This window comes from Microcaecilia unicolor, chromosome 1 (assembly GCF_901765095.1).
Source record: "Microcaecilia unicolor chromosome 1, aMicUni1.1, whole genome shotgun sequence".
Taxonomy (NCBI): Eukaryota; Metazoa; Chordata; class Amphibia; order Gymnophiona; family Siphonopidae; genus Microcaecilia; species Microcaecilia unicolor.
In genome coordinates this window covers 209,464,778-209,490,786 of record NC_044031.1, presented here as the reverse complement: position 1 = coordinate 209,490,786, position 26,009 = coordinate 209,464,778, and the positions used below count along the sequence as shown (strand labels likewise).

The window sequence follows — 26,009 nt, the reverse complement described above, 5'->3', positions numbered from 1 at the left end:
AGCTGAAGGACTGAGCTCCCGGTGGGCAATTTGGAGGTTTGGAGGCCAGATTGAGTATGTAGCCGAACTGGACTATTTGAAGAACCCACCTGTCGGAGATTATAAGAGGCCAAATTTGGTGAAAAAATATCAACCTCCCCCCGACAGGCAAGTCGCCCGGTACAGACACTTTGACTGCGGCTATGCTGTACCGGAGCCAGTCAAAAGCCCGTCCTTTGCTTTTGCTGGGGAGCCGTATTGGCCTTGGGCGCATGGCGTTGATGAAAACGCGCATGCTGGGGCTGAGCCTGAACCGGCTGCAGAGAGGCAGGAGTGTACCTATGCATATTATAGGAATACGGAGCACTCCTCCTCCCTCCAAAAAACCTCCTGGATGAGGAGGCAGTAGCAGAAGACGTCCGGCGGGAGAGAGAATCCATGGCGTCATGATGCTTTTTTATCTGATCAACCACGTCCTCCAAAAAGATGATCCCCTGGCAAGGAACATCTGCCATTCGCTGCTGGGTCTTCTGATCCAGGTCAGAGACATGCAGCCATGAGAGTCTGCGCATCACTATACCTTGAGCAGTTACTTGGGATGCCTCATCAAGAGTATCGTAAGCCCCCCTGGCCAGGAATTTACGACACGCCTTCTGCTGCCTGACCACCTGGTGAAAAAGTTCAGCAAGCTCCGGAGGAAGAGCTTCAACTAAACTGTTGCCTCACCGAGTTCCGTAAGTGAATGCTCGTGTAAAGCTGGTATGATTGGATCTTGGCGGCGAGCATTCCGGCCTGATACGTTCTCCTCCCAAAAGAGTCCAAGGACCTAGACTCTCTGCCTGGGGGCGCCAAGGCATAGTCTCTAGTACTCTTGGCTTTTCTGAGAGCAGAGTCCACCACCATGGAATCGTGAGGAAGTTGGGCCTTCACCATCACAGGCTCTCCATGGACTCTGTACTGGGACTCGGGACTTCTTGTGAACAACTGAATTAGAGCGAGGGCAAGACCAATTCCGCATCGGCACTTCCCTGAGTGTATTGTGCAGGGGGGCCGTTGCAACCTCTGCAGATGGAGAAGGATAATCCAGGACCTCGAGCATCTCAGCCCTGGGTTCATCCACAACCTCCATAGGGAATGGAATGTCCTTAGACATTTCCCGTACAAAGGATGAGAAAGACTCTCAGGTGGAAACTTTCTTACTTCAATAGGTGGAGTAGGATCAGAGGGAAGCCCACAGGACTCTTCCTCCGAAAAATACCTGGGGTCTTCCTCTTCTCCCCATGAGTGCTCCTCGTTGGTATTGGACAGAAGCTCCCTAAGAGCAGCCCAAACCCGAGCCTGTCTCAACTTCGAGGATCGACGACCTCGTGGGGGATGCCGAGAAGTCGACTCCTGTCTGGACTACGGCGAAGCTTCCTCTGCCGATGTCGAGTCGACCCGGGTGGTAAGCGGCACTGAGGGTGGGGACCTCCTCACAGGTGATGGCCCAGATGCCGTCTCTGCAGTAGGTACGGGAGGCGCAAGCACCCCCGGCACTGAGGCAGTCTGACGAAGCAATCCTTCCAGAAGTTCTGGAAGAAGGGCCCGGATACTCTCATTGAGAGCTGCCATCGGAAAAGACTGTGGGGCCGATACAGGAGTCGGTGCCAGAATCTGAGGGGTTTCAAGAGCCAATACCAGGCTGCCGGACGACTGACACATCGGCACCTCCTGAATGGAGGGTGAGCGGTCCTCCCAGCGCCGACGCTTCTCGGGTGCCAACTCCCTCGGCTCCCCAGAGCTCTTGGTACCGTGTCTGGAAGGAGATCGATGACGGTGCGTCTTCACCTTCGCTCGACGCCCGCCATCGACACTCCTTGGCACCGATGAGGACGTGGAATCCTCATGCCTCCTTGGGGCCGGGTCCGACTCAGGTCTTCCGGGTATCTACGTCGCACAGCTTCAGTGCCTGTTGCTGCTGCCACCGTACTGGTCACTCAGGCCGCGAGATGCTGTCGGCCGGGGCCTCGGTGGCGCTGCGACCCCAGCGAGGACACCCTAGCACCTCCCATTTACTTGGGCAGTCCCACCGGGCACTGCACCTCTCCCTTCGCTGCTGTCCAGGGAACCGGTGGGTGGGTGGCGAGGTGGGGCCGGGCGCACGGCTGCTACTACCCGGTTTTGTGCAGTCCCCCTTGGGTTCAGTTGCCTCTTTGCTCCGGATGGATGGGTGGGTGGGCCGGACGCGCGAGTCAGCGCCATGAGCTTTATGCTGTTCCCTGTGGGGAGAGGTTTGATTGTCTCTCCCAGCTCCGGGGATGGCAACGATGTGGCTCCCCGACTCCTTGCGGGTTTAATTCGGTCACTCGTTGTGGCGGCCTCGATCGTCTTGTGCTTCTCCCAGTGCTCGGCTCCGCTTCCAACAGAGCCCAAAGCCCAGAGCTCGTGAGGGTGCGATTTATTCAGTCGCCGTCTTGCAGTTCTAATGAAGAGAGAGGTGTGGTAACCGTGTTAGTCCACTTTTAAAGGTAATAGAAATAAAAGAAAATAAAACATGGAAAAGAAAATAAGATACCTTTTTTATTGGACATAACAATACATTTCTTGATTAGCTTTCGAAGGCTGCCCTTCTTCGTCAGATCGAAAATAAGCAAATGTTGGTATATGATAGTATATATAAGTACTATTTGTATTTTACCTTAGTTGGTCCAGCTTGTACTACTGCTTTGGTTTGACCTAGTTTGGCAGATTTTATGTTTTGTGACGTCATATCTTCAGCTACAAGAATGGGAGCCACTCCAAACCCCGAAGTCCACAGGAAACACTTTTTACTTCAGCGGACTCACACAGCGTGTCGCAGCAGCAGTACACCCAGAGACTTTTCTCTGCAAAGTAGAGTTAGACAACGCTGAAAGTCACATGATAAGCCAATTCATGCAGAGTATAATTAGAACTCAGTCAACCCACTCTATATCAGGTAGGTACATGTATAACCTTAAAGAGAAACGAAAGACGAGCTCGCAAAATAACTAAACTACGAGCTCTGAGTACCGCTGCTGCCATATTGACAACCGAAATCTCGTGGCGCGGCAAGTTGATTTAAGATCCGCGCGGCTTAGGATAAGGCGTTCCGGAGTCGGTCACGTGGCCTTTCCGCTCATTCCCCCCCCCACTGGCCCCTCCCTCAGGGTACCGAAAGCGGAAGTTGTCACGGTTGGCAAGGGAGGAGGGTGGTCACTGGTCATGATGCTAGCTCCTGTGTCTGTGTCCAGACCAGGTCCAGCGCAGAAGGAGAACGCAGCGCAGCAACGGCGAGTGACTGTGGAGATCTTTGGCAGTCCCACAGTACGCGTCAGTTCAACTGGGAAAGAGTGACGCGGTCCCACAATCTTGAGAGGGTCGGGCGGAAAAGGAGTTTGAATGTTAACAAAATGATCCCACATATATATTTATAAATAAAGAAAAGAAAACACACTGAGTGAATAAAACGGTCACAGGGAGTGCGACAGGCTTCGGCCCGCGGAGAAGAGAAAGTACGTCTGCACTGGCGGACCTGACGTCACTGAGCGACGGGCAGGCAGTGACCCCCCCTCACCCCCCGGTGGCGAAGAGAGAACAGGTCCACCAGGACCGGTGGGACAAAAGTCACAAGATTGGGCCTGAGGCGGCTCGTTGGAATTTTTTTTTTAGACACAAAGCTACATTCCTCTTAAAGCACCAGCACTGAGGCCTTGCTTCTGTCTTTCTAAGGAGTCAAGTCGACGGCATTTCCGCGTAATACTTGGTCGCCGCTGGTCTCAGGCCTAGAGACGCTTTCTGCTGCTGGTGGAAGTCAAGGCGGACTGTTCCTGGCGTTGCTCTCTTGAGGGTGAGGGAAGGATAAACAGGCCCAATTGCTGCTGGATTATTTCGCCACTTTGAGGACTTTCATTTTATTCTCCTGGTGGTTTCTCGTGTCGCCCGATGCCTGGATCCGAGAAAGACTAACACGGACACATTCGGATTAACCTTTTTTTAATTATTTTTTTTTCTTGCTGCTTTTGCCGCTTCCTCCCGGCGCTGGCTTAGACTTTTTCAAAATATCTCTCCATGTTGACCGGCTCCGAGTCGCAGCCGCCTGGGTCCGGAGGAGGAGGCGGTGGGGGCCGGGGTCCCGGGGAAAGGAGGAAACGAAATGACAGGAAGAAACGGCGGAAGAGGGGTGGAGGGGGTGGTGGAGGCCGCGGGCGCCTGGGCAGATTTTCACCGCCGCTGCTTGGTGCGGATGCCGCGGCGGCTGTCAGGAAGCGCTTTTTCTCCACCAGTCGCTACGGCCGACGCCGGCAGCGACAGCGGCTCCTTCTATTGCAGCAGCAGAGGGAGCGGGAACGGGCGCTGGCGGCCTGCGGCCTAGGCCACCCGCTGCCTCCGCCGTCCCTACTCCAACCCCCACTACCACCTCTCCTCCAGCCTCCGCTGCCTCTCCTGCTGCTTCCGCCGCCCTCGTCGCTGCCGCCGCTCGGTTTGAGACGAGGCGGTTACCCCGGAGAGGGTGGACTCGGGGCCAGCGCCTTGGCAGCGGTGGAATACGACGACGTGAGCTCGCAGTCGGAGGGGCTTTCTGGAGCCCGCAGCCCGTCCCCTGGCTCCTCTTCGCCGGCCTCCTCCACTGCTTCTGCCCGCCGCCTCTCTCGTTTGAGCGGTGCAAGAGGGAGCCAGACCGGCGGAGGTCGCCGCAACCGCTCGGCCAGCCGGGCTAAGGAAAAGCCGCGGGAGCGGCACCGGCGCCGCCGCCGGGAGGAAGCACAGTCGGCGGCTGGGGATAGGGAAAGCCGAGCCCGCAGCGAGCGTAAAAAGAAAGAGACTGGCAGGAAGGAGCGAGAGACGCGGAGAAGTCGGGACACCCCTGGTGCCTACAAACAGCCGCCCAAGGCATACCGCGAGGAGAAGGACTCCAAGACTTACTGGCGGAGCCCGAGCGGGGGACGGGAGGAGGGTGGAGGAGGCACCCCCCAGCTGTATGGCGGAACCAGCGTCGCCGCCACCTCCACCGCCTCCTCCCACCACAGCCCCTCCAGATACGGGGCTGTTCGGGACTGCAGCCCTTATCGCCAGCGCTCCCCCAGCCCGGCCTACAACCGCCGGCTCTCGCCTAGCTACAGCCGCCACAGCTCGAATGAGCGCGGTGAGTCCTCGCCCGCACCTTACAATCGCCGGCGCTCCAGGAGCCCCTACAGCCCCGCCACTGCCCGGTAAGTGTCTGCTGCAAGGAGGGTTCTGCTTTCCTTTGGCTGGTGCTTTTAGACTTTTGCCACATTTTTCTTGTATGACTTTCTTTTTGATCCGCAAAACACAACTTTGTGAGCTTGCGGAATGACATTTTTTTTTTTGTTTGTTTAAATGAGGTAGGGTCAGATGTGTGTTGAAAACTCCTACTCTGCAGGTTCTTTGTTTATTCATTCAGTAGTATTATCTTAATGATCTTTTTCTTTCCAGGATCAGCATTTCTGTTTTACTGCTTACTCTGTTTGGTTTACTTCTGAATATTTTTTGTTTGTTTTTTTTGTCTACTAACGGTAACAAGGCCTGTTGTCACCCGGACACGAGCTTTGGTAATAACTGAATAATTGAAAAGATTCTTGGCATCCATGTTGTGTGTCTTAATTGGGCTGCCTGATAGGATATAGTGTGTTCAGATAAGTGTTAGCTTTCTTAAGTTAGGCAGCTATGTGGAGTATTCATGGCTAAAATGTATTTTTAATGCTTGCTTCTTGGTTTTTTTTTTTTGCATTATGCTGAAGAACTTCTGGATTTCCTATTGTGTGGCGTGCTTTGGCGTTATATTTTTAGTAGTTTTCTGTGAAAGCACAGCAAATGTCCCATGCAAGTATGGATGCAAGAGGTGCAAAGAATCTAGTTTTTTGTTTTATTTCTACTATTTTAGCTTTCAAGCAGTATTGAAGATATTTAAATCTATGTAGAAACATACTGCTGGATTCTATATTTACCATTCTGTGCCAAAAGCTAAGCTATTCCATAACAATGCATGTCAGTTAATTGGCTTAAGCCAATCAGCATTGTTAACAGCATTTGAGCAATAATGAGCACTGATTGGCAATAATTAGAATTTACGTGCATAACTCGCTATGCGCATTCTGTAACTCACTGCGCCTAAATTCTAATGTGCATATCCAAAAAGGGGTGTGGTTATGTGTTCCCAAACTTATGCACATTGTTATAGAAAAGGGCCCATTCTGCGTAAATCTACACACAGGGCTTTATGCCATGTTTTCATTGGTATAACTGGATGCTTGTTTTAGGCTTTGGGATATCGACTAAGCGTAGTACACGAATACGCTTGGGCGAAAATTATTTCCATGTGGCTTTTCCAGGCATCATATATAGAATCCCCCCACTCCCCCAATAATGTCTCTTTATGGAGCTCCAGCTTTCTGGCTGAGAGTAAAATGGGAACTGTGTGATGGGTTCAGTAGACATCTGATAAAATTGTGGTTTTAAGGTTTTGGTAAAATAACTTTGGTGTGAGGAAATAGCTGAATTTGTTAAATGTAGTAAGTTAATGAAGTGATGATTTCTTAGGTTTGCAGCAGTGGAGGAGATGCACTCATGTTTTAATGGCTTGCATTGCAGGATATAATCTAGAATGATGTAGACAAATGTAGCTTGCAATTGGTCAACAAGTAATCAGATTGAATTCTAGTTTGCAGTATTTTTTTTTTTGAGACGCATAAGATGTACATGATGGGTGTCTTCATTATGGTTGCAGTTTTCTTGATTCTTAGGGCCCTGTTTACTAAGGCGCGTTAGTGTTTTTCACTCACCTACAATTAGCGTGTGTGCTAACCGTGTAGGCGCCTATAGGGATACTGTAGGCGCATACACTGTTAAGGCGCTTTAAAAATGCTAATGCGCTTTTCCTTAGTATATGCAGCAGATGAATCCAGGAACTGGTGGGTTGTATCCATCTACCAGAAGCTTCTGGATTCGTCTCTTGGCCCAGCTCCTGGGCCTTTTGGTCATTTGAGCTTTAGGGGCGGACTTGGTGGCTTGGGTCTCTGCCTCACCCCGTGGTCCCTTTCCTCCCAGAGTTTGAACTGTAGCCTTCCTCACTAAAAACAAACAAAAAACCTCTAGTTGACAACAGACGTTTGCTGCTGTTATCAGCTGTTAAAAAAAATTAAAGCAATTCCAGACACAGGCTCTGCAGCTGCAACAGGCAGTAGGTTGCTAAGAGGAGCCTTTTGTGGCAGCGTGTCTGGAGTTGTGTGTGTAGCCTGCTGAGCTGATTTGGTGACAGGCTTGCCTGGGAGGTTCCGCTGTTGGCGGGAAGTCTGGCTGCACGCCTCTGGTGAGTGCATTTTTTTTCTGCTATTGAGGGACACGCGGTATTGGCTATAGGAGGCTTGTGTTCTGAGTAATAATTGGCGGCAGCGGGGACGTGTGTTGCCGGGTGCACAGAGGCACAGGTAGGCACCAGGGATTTCATTCTCTCAAACGGGCTTCCCGTTCTGAGGTGTCTGCTGCACGTGCCATTCTTTTGGCACCGCCCAGTTTGGCTCCTGCTTTCCGGCTGTTTGCCTGCATTGGCGGCTTCTCCTCTGCTATGGGGACCCCTTCAAGCTTTGTACTGACCTCTACTGATTCAGGGGAATTGTTTTGTGCCCAGATTTCTTCATCCTTTTTCTACACGACCACTGGTCGAAGTGGCTTTTGTCCCTTCAACATTTATTTATTATTTATTTAGATTTTGCTCACACCTTTTTCAGTAGTAGCTCAAGGTGAGTTACTTTCAGGTACTCTGGATATTTCTCTGTCCCAGGAGGGCTCACAATCTAAGTTTGTACCTGAGGCAATGGAGGGTTAGGTGACTTGCCCAAGATCCAAAGGAGCAGCAGTGGGATTTGAACCGGCCACCTCTGGATTGCAAGACTGGTGCTCTAATCACTAGGTTGCCACTCCACTCTGTAGCCCTCCCCTTTTGAGGGTTTCTTAAGGTACAGTAATGGGTTTGCTATCCTCTGTGGTAGATCCAGTGTTCCAGGAGAGGTGGGGTCATTGGGACCCCTTTCAGGTTCACCCTTGATTAGCTTCAAGCTCGGGGGAGTTCTTATGGCCATCTCGGGCGGATGGGTTCTAGACGGCAAGGTTTTCCAGAAGGAATTTGATGGTCCTTCCGCGGTACGCTTTGTTTTTCGGGATGCACATCAGCCAGCCAATCTGGGGGCTCCCCCCCCCCCCCCCCTGACTTCATTCTGCTCCATATGCCTATATGTTGCAGAAGTCTGGTAGGGGAACTGACAGTTCCTTTTTAGTTCAGCCTTTAGAGATTTCTGGCTTGTTCCCTTTCTCAGTCTCCACTGGTGGACCCTGCCCCGAAGAGGGGATGTTTACTCTCCAGCTCAGCAGTAGGTTTTATTGCTCTCCTGTCTTCCTTTTTTTGAAGGGATTCTTTTCAGGGGAGTCTCTTCCTGCACAGAGGCAGCAAGAATCACCTGAGCTGGAAAGCCATGTTTGCCTAAGTGGGTGCATTGATGGCAACAGTCTCCAGCAGGCCTCACTGTGGTGAGTTAACATTTTTTTTATATACTTCCTGCGATGGCTAAAAGCTGTTCTTGGTGTCGGAAACTGTGAACAGCATCAGAGCAGGGCTCCTTGTGTGTTGGCCCTCTGAAAGGGCCTATTTCGTATTTTTATTTATAGACTTTTCGGTCCCCTCGGTTTTTTCTCTGAGGGCAGTTGCTTAAACGCCCAGAAAGCTTCCCTCACTTCCTTTGTGGAACTCTTTATATTGGCAGTATAGGTACGATCATATATTTGAAAGGTATTAATCCGCAAACAAATCTTTTCCGGAGATGGGAAGGCGGTAGAACGAGAGGACATGAAATGAGATTGAAGGGGGGCAGACTCAGGAAAGGTGTCAGGAAGTATTTTTTCACGGAGAGTGTGGTGGACGCTTGGAATGCCCTCCCGCGGGAGGTGGTGGACATGAAAACGGTAACGGAGTTCAAACATGCGTGGGATATGCATAAAGGAATCCTGTGCATAAGGAATGGATCCTCAGAAGTTTAGCTGAAATTGGGTGGTGGAGCAGGTGAGGGGAAGAGGGGTTGGTGGTTGGGAGGCTAGGATAGGGGAGGGCAGACTTATACGGTCTTTACCAGAGCCGATGATGGGAGGCGGGAAATACTGCTGGGCAGACTTATACGGTCTGTGCCCTGAAAAGGACAGGTACAAATTCAAGGTAAGGTATACACATATGAGTTTGTCTTGGGCAGACTGGATGGACCATGCAGGTCTTTTTCTGCCGTCATCTACTATGTTACTATGTTATGTCTATGGGTACACTGCCCTGATCCTAGCTCAGCAGGGTTGGGCCTGGTTTCTATTTGGTTGGGACACTGCCATACCAGGTGCTGTAGGTTTTCTTTTTTTTTCTGCACCTTTAGAAGGGAGATTCTAGGCTTAGTGCCTTTGGCTCCAGTTTCTGTGGGAAATGTTACATGTTATTTTTTGGGGTGAGTGTTCTGGTCTCCATGGTAACCATGGAACCTCAGTGCTGCCATGGGGGCATTATCTCTAGGTGCAGTAGTTTCAGCAGATAGTTTTTTTGTTTTTTTTCTGGAAGATGGCTGGCTTTCAACCTGAAGGTCACAGGTTAAGGCTGGTTTGTGCATCATATTAGAAGCTGTTGCCCTCTCCTCCTTTTCATATGTGGTATATTTTACTTCTTTTCCATATTGCTTGCCTTGACAAGTAGTTCATTGCATAGCTGGGACAGCTTACACTATGCTACAGTGCCAAAGGTTAGCTGTGGTGGTTTCCCACAGCAGCTCTGCTCTTCTAGTATTGCACTCTGACACTGGTCAAACTTGCATACCAGTTCCATCTTCCACTGTATCTTTGGCACCTCTAGCTAGCTGTATGTTGCAGTGTCTCTAAGACTTTTATTGCACTTTTGCGTTTTTTTTTCTTTGTATTGGACAGCTAGCTATGTTGCAGAGCTACTTCAATTTAGCATTCTTTCCTGCATTTCTCCTCTAGGAAGTGTTTTTGCTCTTTCCTCTTTGGCCCCCTCATCTGCGGTTTCTCTGGTTGGCCGTTCTGGACCCTCATGTTCAGTTCCAGGCTTAGCCTTTCGGCATGGCTTTGGCTCCATTCACCTTTTCCTAGGTTTGGGAATGTTGCGGCATTTTCCGCAAGGATGGCATCAGAGTGCACCCTTCTCTAGACGAGTACCGAGCGTTATTCTTCCCGGGTCGCACTGTTGGAATCCTTGGGCTGGGTGGTCACCCTTCAAATGAACCACCTCATCTCTTCCCAGACAGCTCTGGTATGATTTTTTTTCTTGACAGAGGACTGGAGGATCTATCTTCATACTCGGGTGTGCAATCTGCTCGGGGCGCCGAGTCCTCGGGCCTGGCAGTACATTCATGTCTTGGGCTCTGTGACAGCTACTTACTTCTCAGCAGGTGGTCTCCTGTGTCCCAGGAGTGTTGGCTCCGTCTTCTGTGGCTGTTCTCGGCACAGCTGCGCATGAACTGATGGCTCTGCAATTCCTCCCTGTGGAGGGGATGCCTTGGCGCCTCCGCAGTGGATGGTGGTGGTCACGGATACAAGTCTTTTGGGGCTGGAGAGCCCTTTGCCTCCTATCACCGGGGCGGTGGATGACACGGGAGACGGTGTGGCCGATCTCCCACCTGGACCTGTTTTTGGTGGTGTTCGTCTTCTAGCCTTTCAAGACTTGTTGCGGGCCAGGCGGTGCTTGTGCCATCGGAGAACATGACGGCGATGGCTTCTTCGACAGAGTGGGACTCAGTCGGGCCCTGGCCACCAGGGCGTTTTGCACCCATGGAGTGGGGAGAGGACTTTGTGTTCCGTTTCTCCTGGGCCCACTTTGTGGGCTTTTGCTACGGTGAGCTCTCTCTTCCTGCTGTCTTCTGGTCTCGGTGGAATGGTTATTCCGCAGCAGTGGTTCTTCAGTTTGGCCTCAAGTACAGAGCTCCGGAGGTAGATCTGATGGTGTCCCAACTAGATGCCGAGGTACCTTCTTTCTTGTGTCATTGGAGAGAGGGCGATTTGGCAGGGCTGGTAGTTCAGCTGCTTCTTTAGCCGGAGGACATTCTTTGATATTGTTTCCTCCATGGCCTCTCTGCAGCCAAGTTCTTTTCAGATCGCTCTCCACCAGGGTCGAGTCATTCTGGTAGCTCCATATTGGCCACAGCGCCCTTGGTTTGTGGATCTGGTGCGGCTCCTGGTGGCGCCTCCATTTCAAATTCCGGGCTCTTCCTTCATGTGTCCACTTTGATCGTGTATTCGTGGGAGTAGAGGATTTTTTGAGCCATGATTGCAGCCCACACTTGGTCTCCATTGCGGGCATCTGTTCCTCAGCAATTGATTTCTTTCTGCAGGATGGGTTGCAGAAGGACCTGGCCTCTAATTCGATTTGGGGTCAGGTGGAGGTAGCCTGCTTCTGGGAGAGAGTGTTGGGCTCTTCTCTGGCTTCGCACGTGGATGTGGTGCATTTCTTGCAGAGTGCTTTGCTCCTCTGCTGCTGCGACCTTGTTCTCCCTGAAACCTCGTTCTTGTTCTCCGAGCCTAGCTTAGGGCTCCTTGTCCAGTTTCTTCGGACTCCTTTTCATCCTTTGTAGAATGCTTCGTTTAGGAAATTACTCGAAAGCGGTGTTCTTGGTTGCCAATTCTTCAGCACGCAGTGTGTCTGAATTTTTAGTGCTGCCATTCCGAGCTGCTTTTCTGCAATTTGCTGACTCTGGAGTGACCTTGTATACGGTTCCACCCCTTCTTACTGGCTGTGTTTTGGCCTTTCTTCTTTATCAGCCTCTCTCTCTTCCCTCCTTTCGGAAGGGGGATTTTCACGCAGAGTATGTGGAGCTTTGTCTTCTGGATGTTTGGAGGGTTATCCGGCATTCGCAGATGTCACATTTTTTTCAACGTTCTGATCTTCTCCTTCTTCTCGCTGGTTCTTGCCGTGGGACGGCAGCCTCTGATCTGGCTATTTCTCGTTGGATTGCAGATACTTTTTTTTCCATGGATTTTTTGGAAGGTCTTGTCCTGTTGATGGTGTTGCAGGCTTGTTCCATGAGGTTGGTATCTATCTCTTGGGCGGAATGGGTGTGCTTTTGCTATTCTGATGCTGCCTTTGCAGCAGCTGTTCTGTCTTAGGGAGCGGCGACTTCCCAACCTAATTAGGGATTGCTTTGGTACATCTCACCGGTTCCTGGATTCATCTGCTGCATACGCTATGGAAGGTAAATTATGTATTAACCTGCTGATAATTTTCTTTTTTAGTAGCAGTAGATGAATACAGGATCCCGCCCTCTGTCAGCCGCGTTTGTTTTGCCTGTCTGTTCTTGTCTTGATCTTTAGTTTAAAAAAAAAAAACCCAAAGAAAAAGAAAAGAGAGAGAACAGAAACCACTGAAGAGGAGTCCATCGTGGTCATGGTTTCTCTAAGTTGGACTGATGAGTTTCTGTTTTGTTTGGTTGGTGAGGAAGGCTTCCTGGTTTCTTGTCTGATTCTGTTTGGTGATGAGATGTACTGAACTGAAGGAGGAGCTGACGTCTGGTATTACTGCCTTCAGCTTTGTAATCTTTATCTCCACCTGCTGGTAGATGTACACAACCCACCAGTTCCTGGATTCATCTGCTGCTACTAAAGGAAAGAAAATGTATCATCGGGTAAGGCATAATTTTACCATAATGTGGCTTAGTAAACAGGGACCCTAGTCTTTTGGTAAATCTTTTCTGTTGCTGTCATGAGAGTAGGCACTTTGAATATGCTTATCCACAGGTTCTCATGGCATGATGCATTAGGGCAAAGACACTGACTAGAGATTTTGTAAGATGTAAATGTACATGGGCATTATCAAATACTCCTTCTCTTGCTCTTCAACCTATGGTTGTTTAATTTTCTGCCCTCTCCAACCCAATAGAATGTTTCACACACTCATACAGTTAGGGAGAGAAGAAGTGAAGGCCATACAGAGATGAGAAAATATTCCCTTTATTACTTACCAACTTGCAGCGCTATAGAAATGCTAAGTAGTAGTAGTACCAAGCAAGAAAACAGACTATGATTCTTTTCTCATGAGAGAGTTACAATAAAGCTCCACAGGAGTGCTATCTCTGAGTACTTCTCTAATTTTGTCTTGTCATCTATCACATTTTATACTCTTCTACCATTATACAGCTCTAACAGTTTGTTAGCATTAATTTCGACCACAATGTAGATAATTATTAGTTCAGACCACACTGATCAAGATTATCGGTAAGGGCTAAAGCAACATCATACTGATTAGCATGTTCCATTTCACCAGCAACCATTTATCTATGTTCCACATTCTTTAGTAAACACCTGGCATGGAAAATTGCTTCATGCTCTTCTTTCTGCAAGCCTGTCACGAAAGCTCATGAGCCTCTGGGTCACACAGAGGCCATAATTATTAGGTCTGACAGTTTCAGGCCTCTGGACCTGGTTTTGGAAAGGCCTAGGTAGGTTCATTATTAACATGGTGGTGGTGGTGGGAATGAAGATTAAATTAATATATTCAGCAGACAATAAGATATGTTAATAGAGGTACTTCCTTCTGAAGGTGCAGTTTGTAGCTGTTGGATTGCCTTCAGTCTTTCAGGTCAAGATTCCAAAAAGCAAAGTATTTAGTGGTGGCAAGTGAAGATTGATTAGAAGTCCCTGAGACAAATGATCACTGAAAACCTTTTGTATAGAAGAAGCCTGCCTAATTAATAATTTGTAAAATTCTAATTATAGCTTTTGAAATTTTAGTAGGACTTTTATTGAGGTTGACAAAAAGGTTAAGTCTTAGGTGGCTGTGCCTTCTCTGAGTTCCTGAAGCTAATGGAAAATTGGCTTACGTAGATCTTGACAACTTATGTATTTTGAGTGGTGTAGCAAGTTCTAGATTAACACTGGTCAGGTTCAGTTTTTAAATGTTGAATTCATATGTCTTAGCACCACAGAGCTAATGATTATTGAATGATCCTGATGATTGTGTGACAGAGTGCAGAGAGAGAATCTGGTGAGATGGCAAATGCCCAAAGGTAAAAGTACATAAGTATTGCCATACTGGGACAGACCGAAGGTCCATCAAACCTATAAACACTAGCATCCTGTTTCCAACAGTGGCCAATCCAGGTCACAAGTACCTGGCAAGAGCCCAAAAAAGTACAATACATGTTATGCTGCTTATCCTAGAAATATACACAACAAAAATTGAACAAAACTTGATATGTGATAATGTGTATCTAATTGGCTATAGAGGTTATCTCATATCTTTCTTGACGACTATGTGCATTGACAAATCATGTCGCTCACATGTCTGTGTATAGTTATAATCACAGAATACCTCCAGCCAACCAGTAGTAACACGTTGTGTTTGAATATTTAATTTAAATCGTACTACTGATTCAAAAAATAAACATTATTGCACATATGAAAGCAAATAATGCACAAAAGTAACTTAGCTTAGCTACAGGGATCCAAACTTTGTCTGTTGTCTTCTGTGACTGAAGCTCAACAACTAGCGTCTTAGACTAATGGAACCCTCATTGGCAACTCCAGTGTTGTGGTAAGTGGATCCCTGTAGCTAAGCTAAGTTACTTTTGTGCATTATTTGCTTTCATATGTGCAATAATGTTTATTTTTTGAATCAGTAGTACGATTTAAATTAAATATTCAAACACAACGTGTTACTACTGGTTGGCTGGAGGTATTCTGTGATTATAACTATACACAGACATGTGAGCGACATGATTTGTCAATGCACATAGTCGTCAAGAAAGATATGAGATAACCTCTATAGCCAATTAGATACACATTATCACATATCAAGTTTTGTTCAATTTTTGTTGTGTATATTTACAAGGTTTATCCAGGGAACAAAACAGAGCCATTTATTTTTGTATTTGTATCCTAGAAATAAGCAGTGGATTTTCCCCAAGCCCATTTTAATAATAGTCTATGGACTTTTCCTTTAGGAAGCCATCCAAACCTTTTTAAAACCCCACTACATTCTCTGACAATGAATTCGAGTTTAATTACACATTGAGTGAAGAAATATTTTCTCAGATTTGTTTTAAATGTACTACTTTGTAGCTTCATTACGTGCCCCCTAGTCATAGTATTTTTGAAAGAATAAACAAGCAATTCACGTCTGCCCATTCCATTCCACTCATTTTATAGACCTCTATCATATCACCCCTCAACCATCTTTTCTCCAAGCTGAAGAGCCCTAGCTGCTTTAGCCTTTCCTAATAGGGAAGTCATCCCATCCCCTTTATCATTTTCATCACCTTTCTCTGTACTTTTTCTAATTCCACTATATATTTTTTGAGATGCGGTGACCAGAATTGAACACAATATTTTACTACTACTACTTATTACTTCTATAGCACTACAAGACGTACGTAGCACTGTACACTTGAACATGAAGAGGTAGTCCCTGCTCGACAGAGCTTACAATCTAATTAGGACAGACAAACAGGACAAGACCTAAGGGAATAACAAAGTTGGAAATGATAAAATACGGGTACTTAACAAGTGAGTGAGGGTTAGGAGTTAAAAGCAGCATCAAAAAGGCGGGCCTTTAGTCTAGATTTGAAGACGGCCAGAGATGGAGCTTGATGTACCGTCTCAGGGAGCCTATTCCAGGCATATGGTGCAGCAAGATAAAAGGAACAGAGTCTGGAGTTAGAGGTGGAGGAGAAGGGTGCATATAAGAGACTTACCCAGTGAACATAGGCCAACTTAGTTGTCAATAGAAAATGCCCCTCCACATAACTTTGTAACTTTGCGCTTTGAAAATACGCCTCATGGTAACTTATGGAACTTTGTATGTCTAAATGCTTTGAAAATGAGCCCTTTGTGAAATACTCATTTTATTTTGTTTAAAACCTATGCTCCGATAATACAAGAAGTTAGGGGTACTTCATGAATAATTATGTTATTAATATAGGTTTTAGTTGTGTTAATTCTTTTTTGGACTTTTTATTTCTCTCGTTGGTTGTCTTGTTTTCACAAATTGAAAAATCTCGGTATTTTGTCTCCTTTTTGTGGAAGTTTATGCCTAGAAGAGAGAGAAAACGCACAGGTATAAGTGCCCTTTTGGATAGATTGTAATATCTAGGCACTTTGTGTGCATTGTGGATTTGTATAATGGTGAACCAGAAACAGTATAGAAGAAAAGGTGGGAGAACCAAAGAGCTCAAAAACTCAGACACACCCAGCATGGCCATTTTGTTTTTTAAAATTTTCATCAGGGGTAAAACTGTAATACATACAAAACGATATACAAAGAAAAATATACAAATGAAAAAAATGAAGGTACATAGAGTACTACATATACCAAAGGAGAAAGAAGCGCTCTTTGGCACAAAACAAGTACTACAGTGAGCATTAGTAGTAAATTTGAGAGACTGAGATCATACTTCACATTCACTGGCTTGGGAGAGGTTCATTCGTGTCATGGTATGTGCAGAACTAACCCATTTGGAAAAATTACCTCCAAAGGAAATATACAGTATAGTCTTGATTATCTGATCTTCGTTAATCTGACCATCCGGCATATCTGACAGACCCCACCCCGGTGACGACATCACATTTATTTCAATTCAAGGTTTATCAATTTTTTTTTTTAATCGCAATTAAAATAAAATATACCCAACATCAAGCAACTAAGCAACAAGTCCAAGCAATAACATCAAAGTGCAAGAAAATGAGCAAGCAAAACAGAATAATAAGCAAAAACATGTTACAGCAACAACTGGATAACACATGATCCTCTTTTTGTTATAATAAACCTCCCACTACCCTCCAACCTCGCAACCCTGTGTACCTTTCAACTTTATCCAATATTTTCAAAATTGCCTCCTATCCCACCTTACTCCTTACCAGAACAAACAACAGAAATGACCAGCGTCTGGATTCTTATGACCCCTGGCCATGTTTAAAAAATAAAAAATAATAATAATCCCAATCCCCCCTTCCCCTACATTTATTTCAATTTTTAAAATATCCTCTGTTTTAGAAACATTTTTTGAAAATCAGGAACTCTATGCCTTTATGCATTTTTTTTTAAAAAGGGTTTTATGCAATGTTTTCTGTATTCAACTCTTTTACTTATCTGATAACAGGTCGGCTCTATTTTACATCGGATAATTGAGACTGCATATATTTTTGCAGTATTCTGTGAAATGTACAACCATGCTGTCCAGCTCCTAGATAAGTACTGTACTGGATAGGAATAACTACATGTAACTCATAATAATGCTGCTGGTATGCTCTTGTACTCCTGCTTTAGGAATATGTTCTTGTCCTCAAACTTTTTGTGGCGATCCTGTTCCCCCAGTATGACATTTTGATTTATACGTGTATAGTTTGCCAATGTGCGGTATAACACTGTGATTTGCCAGTTTCAGCAGCTTGATCATTATATTTTGAGAAGTACAGCAGTATCTGATCTTCATTAAAAATGGTAATTCCCCCCTCCCATCAGCTTTTATTAAGATACTTAGGGGTATGTTTACTAAGGTGCGTTAGCGTTTTTAACGCACTTTTAAAGTTAAGGCATGTTAAACGCTCGCTTGCCAATACATTCCTGTTGGCGTTTGATGCGCATTAGCATTTATCGCACGTTAAAAACACTAATGTGCCTGTAGTGCGCCTTTGTAAACGCAGGCGTTGGTAATAGTGTTGGCCTGTTTTGCTGCATCATAAGCTATTTTTTTGCATGGTGGTTTTACTTTTCTCAACTATTAGTGATGTTTTGTATATAGTTATTTGACAAAATAATCATATATCTTACAACTACCTAATAGTTTGAGACTACTAATTTGATGCTTCTTTATTTGATTTATATGGAAACTGCACAGTTGATGATGTGGGTGGATTCTCGATATTATATGTTGCTAATCCAGTTTTGTTTTGTCTTTTTGAAAGGATAGCTTGGGAGTAAAGTTAGCAATGTAGGCTACAGTTAAGCTGGATTATTTTAGCACAGGGTCTCATTGCATAAATTGGGACCTTCTGCTAAAATAACACAACAGTAGCCCACATTGATAAACTCTCTTTTTAGTGTCTTAAGACTGGTATACGAACTATATTTTTGATTTTTCATTTATAGCTGCCTTTTTTTTTAAATAAAATTTGATCTAATCCATATACATCAATTCAGAGTTAATTAAAGATATATATATTTAATATAATTATCCCCTATTTACAAAGCAGCGTGGCAATACTGACACAGCCCATTCAAAATGAATGGACTGTGTCAACATTACCGCACTGGCAGCTGCTAGTGCAGCTTTGTAAACGGAAGGGGGAGGGTTTGTTGCATTTGGTAACCAGCAAGCTCTACAGTCTTTTACAAGTGGCAAATAGCATTTGTACTGATTTCACTATTTTATATGATATATGAGATCCATTGCAGCTCATTGTTGGCTACGTATATCTTCATTGTCTTAAATGGTTTTATGTAAATTTATTTATTTATATATATATATATATATATATATATATATATATATATATATATATAGTGCATATATAAGTATACTTTCTTTCATTTTCAGATGGTTTATGCTTAGTTGAAGTACCCAATTGCATTTAGTGACTCCTATCCAGTACAGTACTGATAAAGGATTTGGGAAACATTGTTTTTGTACATTGCTCTGTGTACACTTACACGTGCTATGTGCAGTACTCTAGCTATATGTCTTTCCATTTTTATTTGTATATATTTTCATTTTGTTTTGATATTATAGTTTTACCCCTGATTTTTGAAAACCTGGACATGTTGGGTTATCTACTTTTGTGAATCTTTGTCCACCTTCTCTTATATTGCTTTCTGGTACATCTTTGGTGTGTTCATCTTCTGCCTGTTATATCTACTTTGTATAACAGTGTGAATTTTTTTAAATTTATAATCCTTCATTAATATCTAACACCTGTTCTTTTTAATATATTTTGGTTTGATCATCTGTATAAACATTAATATCTGTATGTTATTGTAGTGATAGGGTCTATACCAGACATTTCAAGTACCTAATAACCTTTGAAAAAAGTGCCTGTGACTTAGTCTCATAATTTTATCATTTTGGCCATGCAATAATTTGCTTTCTTTTGCCAATATTTGGTTCTACAATAGATATTCAAAGGGGGTCATAGAATATATACTTTCCATAAAGTTATATTTTGAATACAGATCACCATGTGAAATATTTGCCATGGCAGAAGTCACGTTTTGGTCTTGTACAATTGTACAATGTTTCTGGATTGACCTTTTGTGCACACTGTTTCCGTGTGTTGGGTCCAAAATCAGAAATCCTTTTTGATCTGTAGTTACTTTTGCACCCAAAGCCAAGAAAAAATTTTTGAGAAAAGTTTCTTATAGTTTATAAATGGACTATATTGAACCTCAGTCATGCCTTCTACTGTGTCTTTGTGGAGAATACAGATGACATCCTTACTTGCTATGGTAAGAGTGAGTCTGGATGCTACAAAAGAATTGTTTTGGCAATCTTATCTGGGAACATTACTGGATAAAGCTGTCAGCTACAACTTGCAATTGTTCTCTAAATAGGCAACATTTTTTTTTGGACTCTACTTGTTAATAGTTGAGGTTGGAGTCCTCTGTATTTGTTTTGAGTAAAGGGGGGGGGGGGGGGGGGATTTTGTTCTGGATGAGTAATAGGTGTATGGTTACACAGGAGCCCAAAGATCTCTAGAGGATGTTTCATCTGATAGTTTGAATATAACAGATACTGTTAGTTCTGCAGAAATCATTGAGAGACCTACTATTCTAGTCTTCTTTTGTCTTTTTATAAGACGGAGGCTTTAAGAGCATTTTTTTTTCATTCCTCCAATTCCATCGCTTTGAGGGATAAAATCTCAGTATTCATAGATGTTTGTAAAGTGACACGACAGAAAGAAAGTTTACTGTTGGCAGGTTTTGTCTTAAGGAGCAAAATATTACTCAATTAGACCACATAAAGGAGAGGGGAAGAACACACTACCAAAGGAAGTTGGCCAAAGAAGAAATAAATTCGGAAGAAACAGTAAGAAAGCCGAGTGTTCAAATGTTATAAAGGGCAGTACTAAATCAACTGAGGATTTGAAGGTGAAGGTGTTTGCTAGCACAGCCATATCAAGGAAAGATTGCAGCTGTGCTGTATTGTCTAAATGAACAAGACATTTGCGGGGAAATTTTAAGTTGAAATGGCTTTTTATAGACCTATATTGGTTAAAGATTGTTCTTGTTCTTTCCCCTTGTTTTTATTTGCTGACTTACCTTTTCAGAGTTGTTCTTTGTAATATATGAAAATGCAATAACTAAAAAATACAAAAGAACTTTTTAACACTGTTGTTCTGGATTAGTGGGTGTAAGACTCCCTGCCCAACATTTCTTTCCATATCATCATGCTGATCAATCCATAGACTGGTGGGTTGTGTCCATCTACCAGCAGGTGGAGATAGAGAGCAAACTTTTGCCTCCCTATATGTGGTCATGTGCTGCCGGAAACTCCCCAGTATGTTCTCTATCTCAGCAGGTGGTGGTCACACACAGCAGCAGCTCTGGCTAGGCCTCCAAGCCTAATTTTTAGGTTTTGTTGAGTGCCTGGGGTTGAGGGCTCTTTTGAGCAAGTGCAAACCTGGTGGTGCCAGGTCCCTCCTTTTCTCCCCCCTCCCGCTGGCTCCGTTAAAAAAAAAAAAAAAAAATTTTTGAACGTCCTTAAAGGCATTTATTTCGACGTTTATTTAAACGTTCATTGCAGCTACTCACTGGGACACCAGGTCGTTACAGCTCGGAGCGGAAAGCAGGTAATTTTTACCTTTTTATAGCGGGCAGGGGATTCCCCGATTTATCTCCACGTGGCATATGGCGTCGGAGGGCGAGGGCGTAAAGAGTCGCTCCCCGGGTCGCTTGAGCGCTTCTAGAGGGGATGCGGGGGTCTTAAAGCCTGATTCGCCCTTGTTGGGTGACAGTTTTGTGACAGATGAATGTCCCGGTCCTTCATCCGGCGTGGCGGTTTTTCCCGCCATAAACGCCCATCCCCCGCTCCTCGCCTCCGCCATCTTGGCCGGCCACGCGGCTCGGACGGCTTCTTCTTGGGCCGCCCTTGAGGTTGGAGACATTAATGCCATGAACGCCCTTAATTTGGGCGACGGCACCAAAGCGGCTAAAGTTGTGCCGCTCTTCCCGCGCGGCTCCTTCGCGGAGTGTCGCGCCGGACGCCATTTTGGATGCGCAGCATGTCTCTCCCCCGCTCTTGCGAGCGCCGGTTGAGGGTGCGTCTAGGGCTGTTGCCCAGGCTGCGGAAGTGCACAGTCTGGGGGGTTTCTCCCCCGAGTTTGTTTTGCTGCTGCATCAGGCCTTCCTTATGCAAAACGCTGCCCCTGCTCCCTCGTCTGGTAAAGAGGTTGAGGTTCCCAGAGGTAAACGCCCTCGGGTTGATTCCCAGACCTTGGAGGACTTTGTCTCCTCCGATGTAGATGAGGGCAGCGTATCTGAGTTCTCCCAACGGTCCTTTGCGGATTCCTTGGAGGAGACGGATCCCCGCTCGGATGGAGCGGATGACCCCTCTGCAGCGCGGCTCTTTAGCTCAGAGGATTTGCCCAACCTGTTAGTGCAGGCCATGGGCATTTTGAAGATTTCCTCTCCGGAGGACGTCTCTCCCTCAGCCCCTGTTGGCTCTGCCATTATGCTGGGGACGAAACGCCCGCCTAGAACCTTCCACGTGCATGATGCCATGCACACCTTAATTTCGGCTCAATGGGATGTCCCGGAAGCGAGCCTTAAAGTGGCTAGGGCTATGTCCCGCCTCTATCCTTTGCCTGAAAGTGAACGTGAGGCCTTTCTGTGGCCTACCGTGGATTCTTTAATCACTGCGGTGACTAAGAAAACGGCGTTGCCAGTGGAAGGTGGCACGGCCCTAAAGGACGCCCAAGACAGAAGATTGGAGGCGGCCTTAAGGTCGTCCTTTGAGGCGGCTGCTTTAAGTTTGCAGGCCTCAGTTTGCGGCTCCTATGTGGCCAGGGCGTGCCTGACTATGGTGCAGCGGGCTTCCCCCTCGGATCATTCCTTGAGGGCTGATTGGCCGGCCCTGGAATCGGGCTTAGCCTATTTGGCAGACTTGCTGTATGATGTCTTGAGAGCCTCAGCTAAAGGCATGGCTCAGACAATCTCTGCGCGGCGGTGGCATTGGCTGAAGCATTGTTCTGCTGACCACGCCTCTAAATCCCGCATGGCTAGATTGCCTTTTAAAGGCAAGCTGCTCTTTGGGGTCGAGCTGGACAAGATCGTGACCGATCTCGGCACGTCTAAGGGCAAGAAGTTACCAGAGGTCAGGGCTCGGGCTAGTACTCGCCCTGGTACCTCCAGAGGACGGTTTCAGGAAGACCGTCGGTACCGCCCGGGCAGGTCGGGCTCCTCTGCCCCCTCTTCCTTCAAGAGGAACTTCTCCCCCAAGCAGCATTCCTTTCGCAGAGACCGCCGTCCCGGAGGTGCTCCCTCCGGTCCTCCCCCAGGGTCTCGTACCCAATGACGGGGCCTTGGTCCACGCCCCAGTGCAGATTGGAGGACGGCTGTCCTCATTTATGGGCGAGTGGACCACAATAACTTCAGACGCTTGGGTGCTGGAAGTCATCAGAGACGGCTACAAGCTAGAGTTCTGCCGACCCTTAAAAGACGGGTTTGTACTCTCTCCCTGCAAGTCTCCGGTCAAAGCTGTGGCAGTGCAGCAGACCTTGGACAATCTGATCCGCCTGGGGGCGGTCGTTCCGGTGCCAGAAAATCAGCTTGGCAAGGGACGTTACTCCATTTTCTTTGTGATTCCAAAGAAAGGAGGTTCTGTACGGCCTATCCTCGACCTCAAGGGGTCCATTGCGCCTTGAAAGTTCGGCACTTTCGCATGGAGACCATCCGCTCTGTTATAGCGGCAGTGAAGGCAGGAGAGTTCCTGGCATCCTTGGTCATCAAGGAAGCGTACTTGCATATTCCCATCTGGCCTCCTCATCAACGCTTTCTGCGTTTTGCAGTACTGGGCCGACACTTCCAGTTCAGAGCCCTCCCGTTCGGGTTGGCTACTGCTCCGCGGACCTTCTCCAAAGTAATGGTGGTCATCGCGGCCTTCCTGAGGAAGGAAGGAGTTCAAGTCCATCCTTATCTGGACGACTGGTTGATCCAAGCCCCCTCTTATGCAGAGTGCGGCAAAGCTGTGAACCGGGTGGTTGCTCTTTTGAGCTCCCTGAGGTGGATCATCAACTGGGAGAAAAGCCAGCTGCGCCCGACTCAGTCCCTGGAGTATCTGGGAGTTCGATTCGACACCCATGTGGGCAGAGTGTTCCTGCCAGACAATCGGATTGTCAAGCTTCAGGCTCAGGTGGACTAGTTCCTAGTAGCCTCTCCTCTTCGGGCTTGGGACTATGTGCAGCTGTTGGGCTCTATGACGGCCACGATGGATGTAGTGCCCTGGGCCAGGGCTCATATGAGACCACTACAACAATCTCTGCTGCAGCGCTGGACTCCGATGTCGGAGGATTATGCTGTGCGCCTTCCTTTGGACCCAGCAGTGCGCAAGGCGCTGAGCTGGTGGACGCAGACAGACAAGTTGTCTGCGGGAATGCCTCTGGTGACCCCGGAGTGGATTGTCGTCACGACAGACGCCTCTTTGATGGGCTGGGGAGCCCACTGCTTGGGAAGGACAGCGCAGGGGCTCTGGTCTCCTGCAGAGGCAAAGTGGTCTATCAACCTCCTGGAACTCAGAGCCATTCGGTTGGTGCTGTTGAAGTTCATCCCGGTACTGGCGTTGAAGCCTGTACGGTTCCTGTCGGACAATGCCACGGCTGTGGCCTATGTCAACCGCCAGGGAGGTACCAAGAGCGCCCCTCTAGCCAAGGAGGCCATGAATCTATGCCAGTGGGCGGAAGGGAACCTGGCACAGCTGTCAGCGGCTCTCTTTGCCGGAGTCATGAATGTCAAGGCGGACTTTCTCAGTCTCCATACCTTGGAGCCCGGAGAGTGGCAGCTATTTGCTCAGGCGTTCTTGGGCATCACGAAGCGCTGGGGCCAGCCGAGCCTAGTCCTGATGGCGTCATCGGCCTATTGCCAAGTGCCGCGCTTTTTCAGCAGAGGACGGGACCCTCGCTCCTTGGGAGTAGATGCTCTTCTCCAACAGTGGCCGGCACAAGAGCTTCTCTATGTGTTCCCGCCCTGACTCATGTTGGGCAGGGTGCTAGGCCAGGTGGCAAAGCATCCAGGCCGGATAATCCTGGTGGGTCCAGACTGGCCCAGACGTCCCTGGTATGCGGACTTGATCAGGCTCTCAGTGGACCATCCTCTGCGGCTGCCAGTGGAGCAGGGCCTGTTGCATAAGGGTCTCGTGGTGATGGAGGATCCTCCCCCTTTGGTCTTGCGGCCTGGCTATTGAGCGGCAGCGTCTGAGGAAGACTGCTTACGCCAGGGTTTGGTGTACCTTTGCAGCGCGGTGAAGCAGGCTCATTTTCTCCATTCACTGCTCCAATTTCTTCAGTGTTGGCATTCCTGCAAGAAGGTCTGGAGAAAGGCCTGTCGCTCAGTTCCCTTAAAGTCCAGGTAGCGGCCCTGGCTTGCTTCAGGGGCCGCCTGAAGGGTGCTTCCCTGGCTTCGCAGCCAGATGTGGTGCGTTTTCTCAAGGGAGTTAAGCACCTGCGCCCTCCTCTGCACTCAGTGGTGCCTGCGTGGAATTTCAACCTGGTGCTAAGAGCATTACAGAAGCCGCCTTTTGAACCCTTGTTGAGGGCATCTCTGAAAGACCTGACGTTGAAAGCAGTCTTTTTGGTGGCTATCACTTCAGCCAGAAGAGTTTCCGAGCTCCAGGCACTCTCATGTCGAGAGCCCTTTCTACAGTTTACTGAGGCAGGAGTGTCTATTCGCACAGTGCCTTCCTTCCTGCCCAAGATTGTTTCTCGCTTCCATGTGAATCAGCAGCTCTGTCTCCCTTCCTTTCGTAGGGAGGACTACCCAGAGGAGTACTCTGCTCTTAAATATCTGGATGTGAGACGAGTCATCATCAGACACTTGGAAGTCACCAATGATTTCCGGAAATCGGATCATCTGTTTGTCCTGTTTGCAGGTCCTCGTAAGGGTCTGCAGGCTGCTAAGCCTACAGTGGCAAGATGGGTCAAGGAAGCCATTGCAGCGGCTTATGTGGCCGCGGGGAAGGTGCCGCCTATACAGCTGAAGGCTCACTCCACTAGAGCTCAGGCGGCCTCGATGGCAGAGGCCGGGTCCGTCTCTTTTTGGAAGAGATATGCAAGGCGGCAACGTGGGCATCGGCCCATACATTCTCCAAGCATTACCGCTTGACTGTGGCGGCACGGGCGGAGGCCCGGTTTGGAGATTCAGTGTTGAGTTCAGGGATTTCAATGTCCCGCCCTGGGTGAGTACTGCTTCGGGACATTCCACCAGTCTATGGATTGATCAGCATGATGATATGGAAGGTAAAATTATGTATCATACCTGATAATTTTCTTTCCATTAATCATAGCTGATCAATCCATAGCCCCTCCCAGATATCTGTACTGTTTTTATTCTGGTTGCATTTCAGGTTCAAGTTTAGTCTTCAGTTACTTCAGAAAGACTTTGTGTTCAAGTTTTTTCACTTGGATTCTTCAAGAGTTGAGACGACTTTGTGTTACAGTGAGCTGCTGCATTCCTCTCCCCTCCGTTTTACGGGGCTGGATTGAGACTTAAAATTCTGCCGGCACTCCCTCCCGCTTCGTGCGGCTGTAGGGCAGCTTTGTACCCTTCCCGCTTCGGCGGTGTTAGGGTCAGTCAGCTCCTCCCGCGGTTTGCGGTTTGCAGGATAAGCCAGATCCCCCCGCATCGGCGGGTGTGGTGTCCCTCCCCCGCTCCGCGGGGATGAGCTGGACGGATTCCCCTCCCCCACTTGTGTGGGGATGAGCTGGGTTAATTCCCCTCCCCCGTTTCGGCGGTGGTGAGCTGGGCAGAGTGTCCCTTCGTGGGTGTAATTCTCTAAGTG

General features: G+C 47.3%; 1 protein-coding gene across 3 annotated transcripts in view; it reads left to right on the top strand.

Moving 5' to 3' along the window:
- The first annotated feature begins 3,185 nt into the window (after window positions 1-3,185).
- The window catches only part of CDK13 (cyclin dependent kinase 13), a 297,924-nt gene continuing 275,100 nt past the window's right edge, over window positions 3,186-26,009 (top strand). For all 3 annotated transcript variants that reach the window (XM_030203912.1, XM_030203919.1, XM_030203903.1), the window contains exon 1: window positions 3,186-5,189. In XM_030203912.1, the coding sequence (XP_030059772.1) occupies window positions 4,048-5,189 (1,142 nt within the window). In that variant the 5' untranslated portion in view covers window positions 3,186-4,047. The remainder of the gene's footprint in view (window positions 5,190-26,009) is intronic.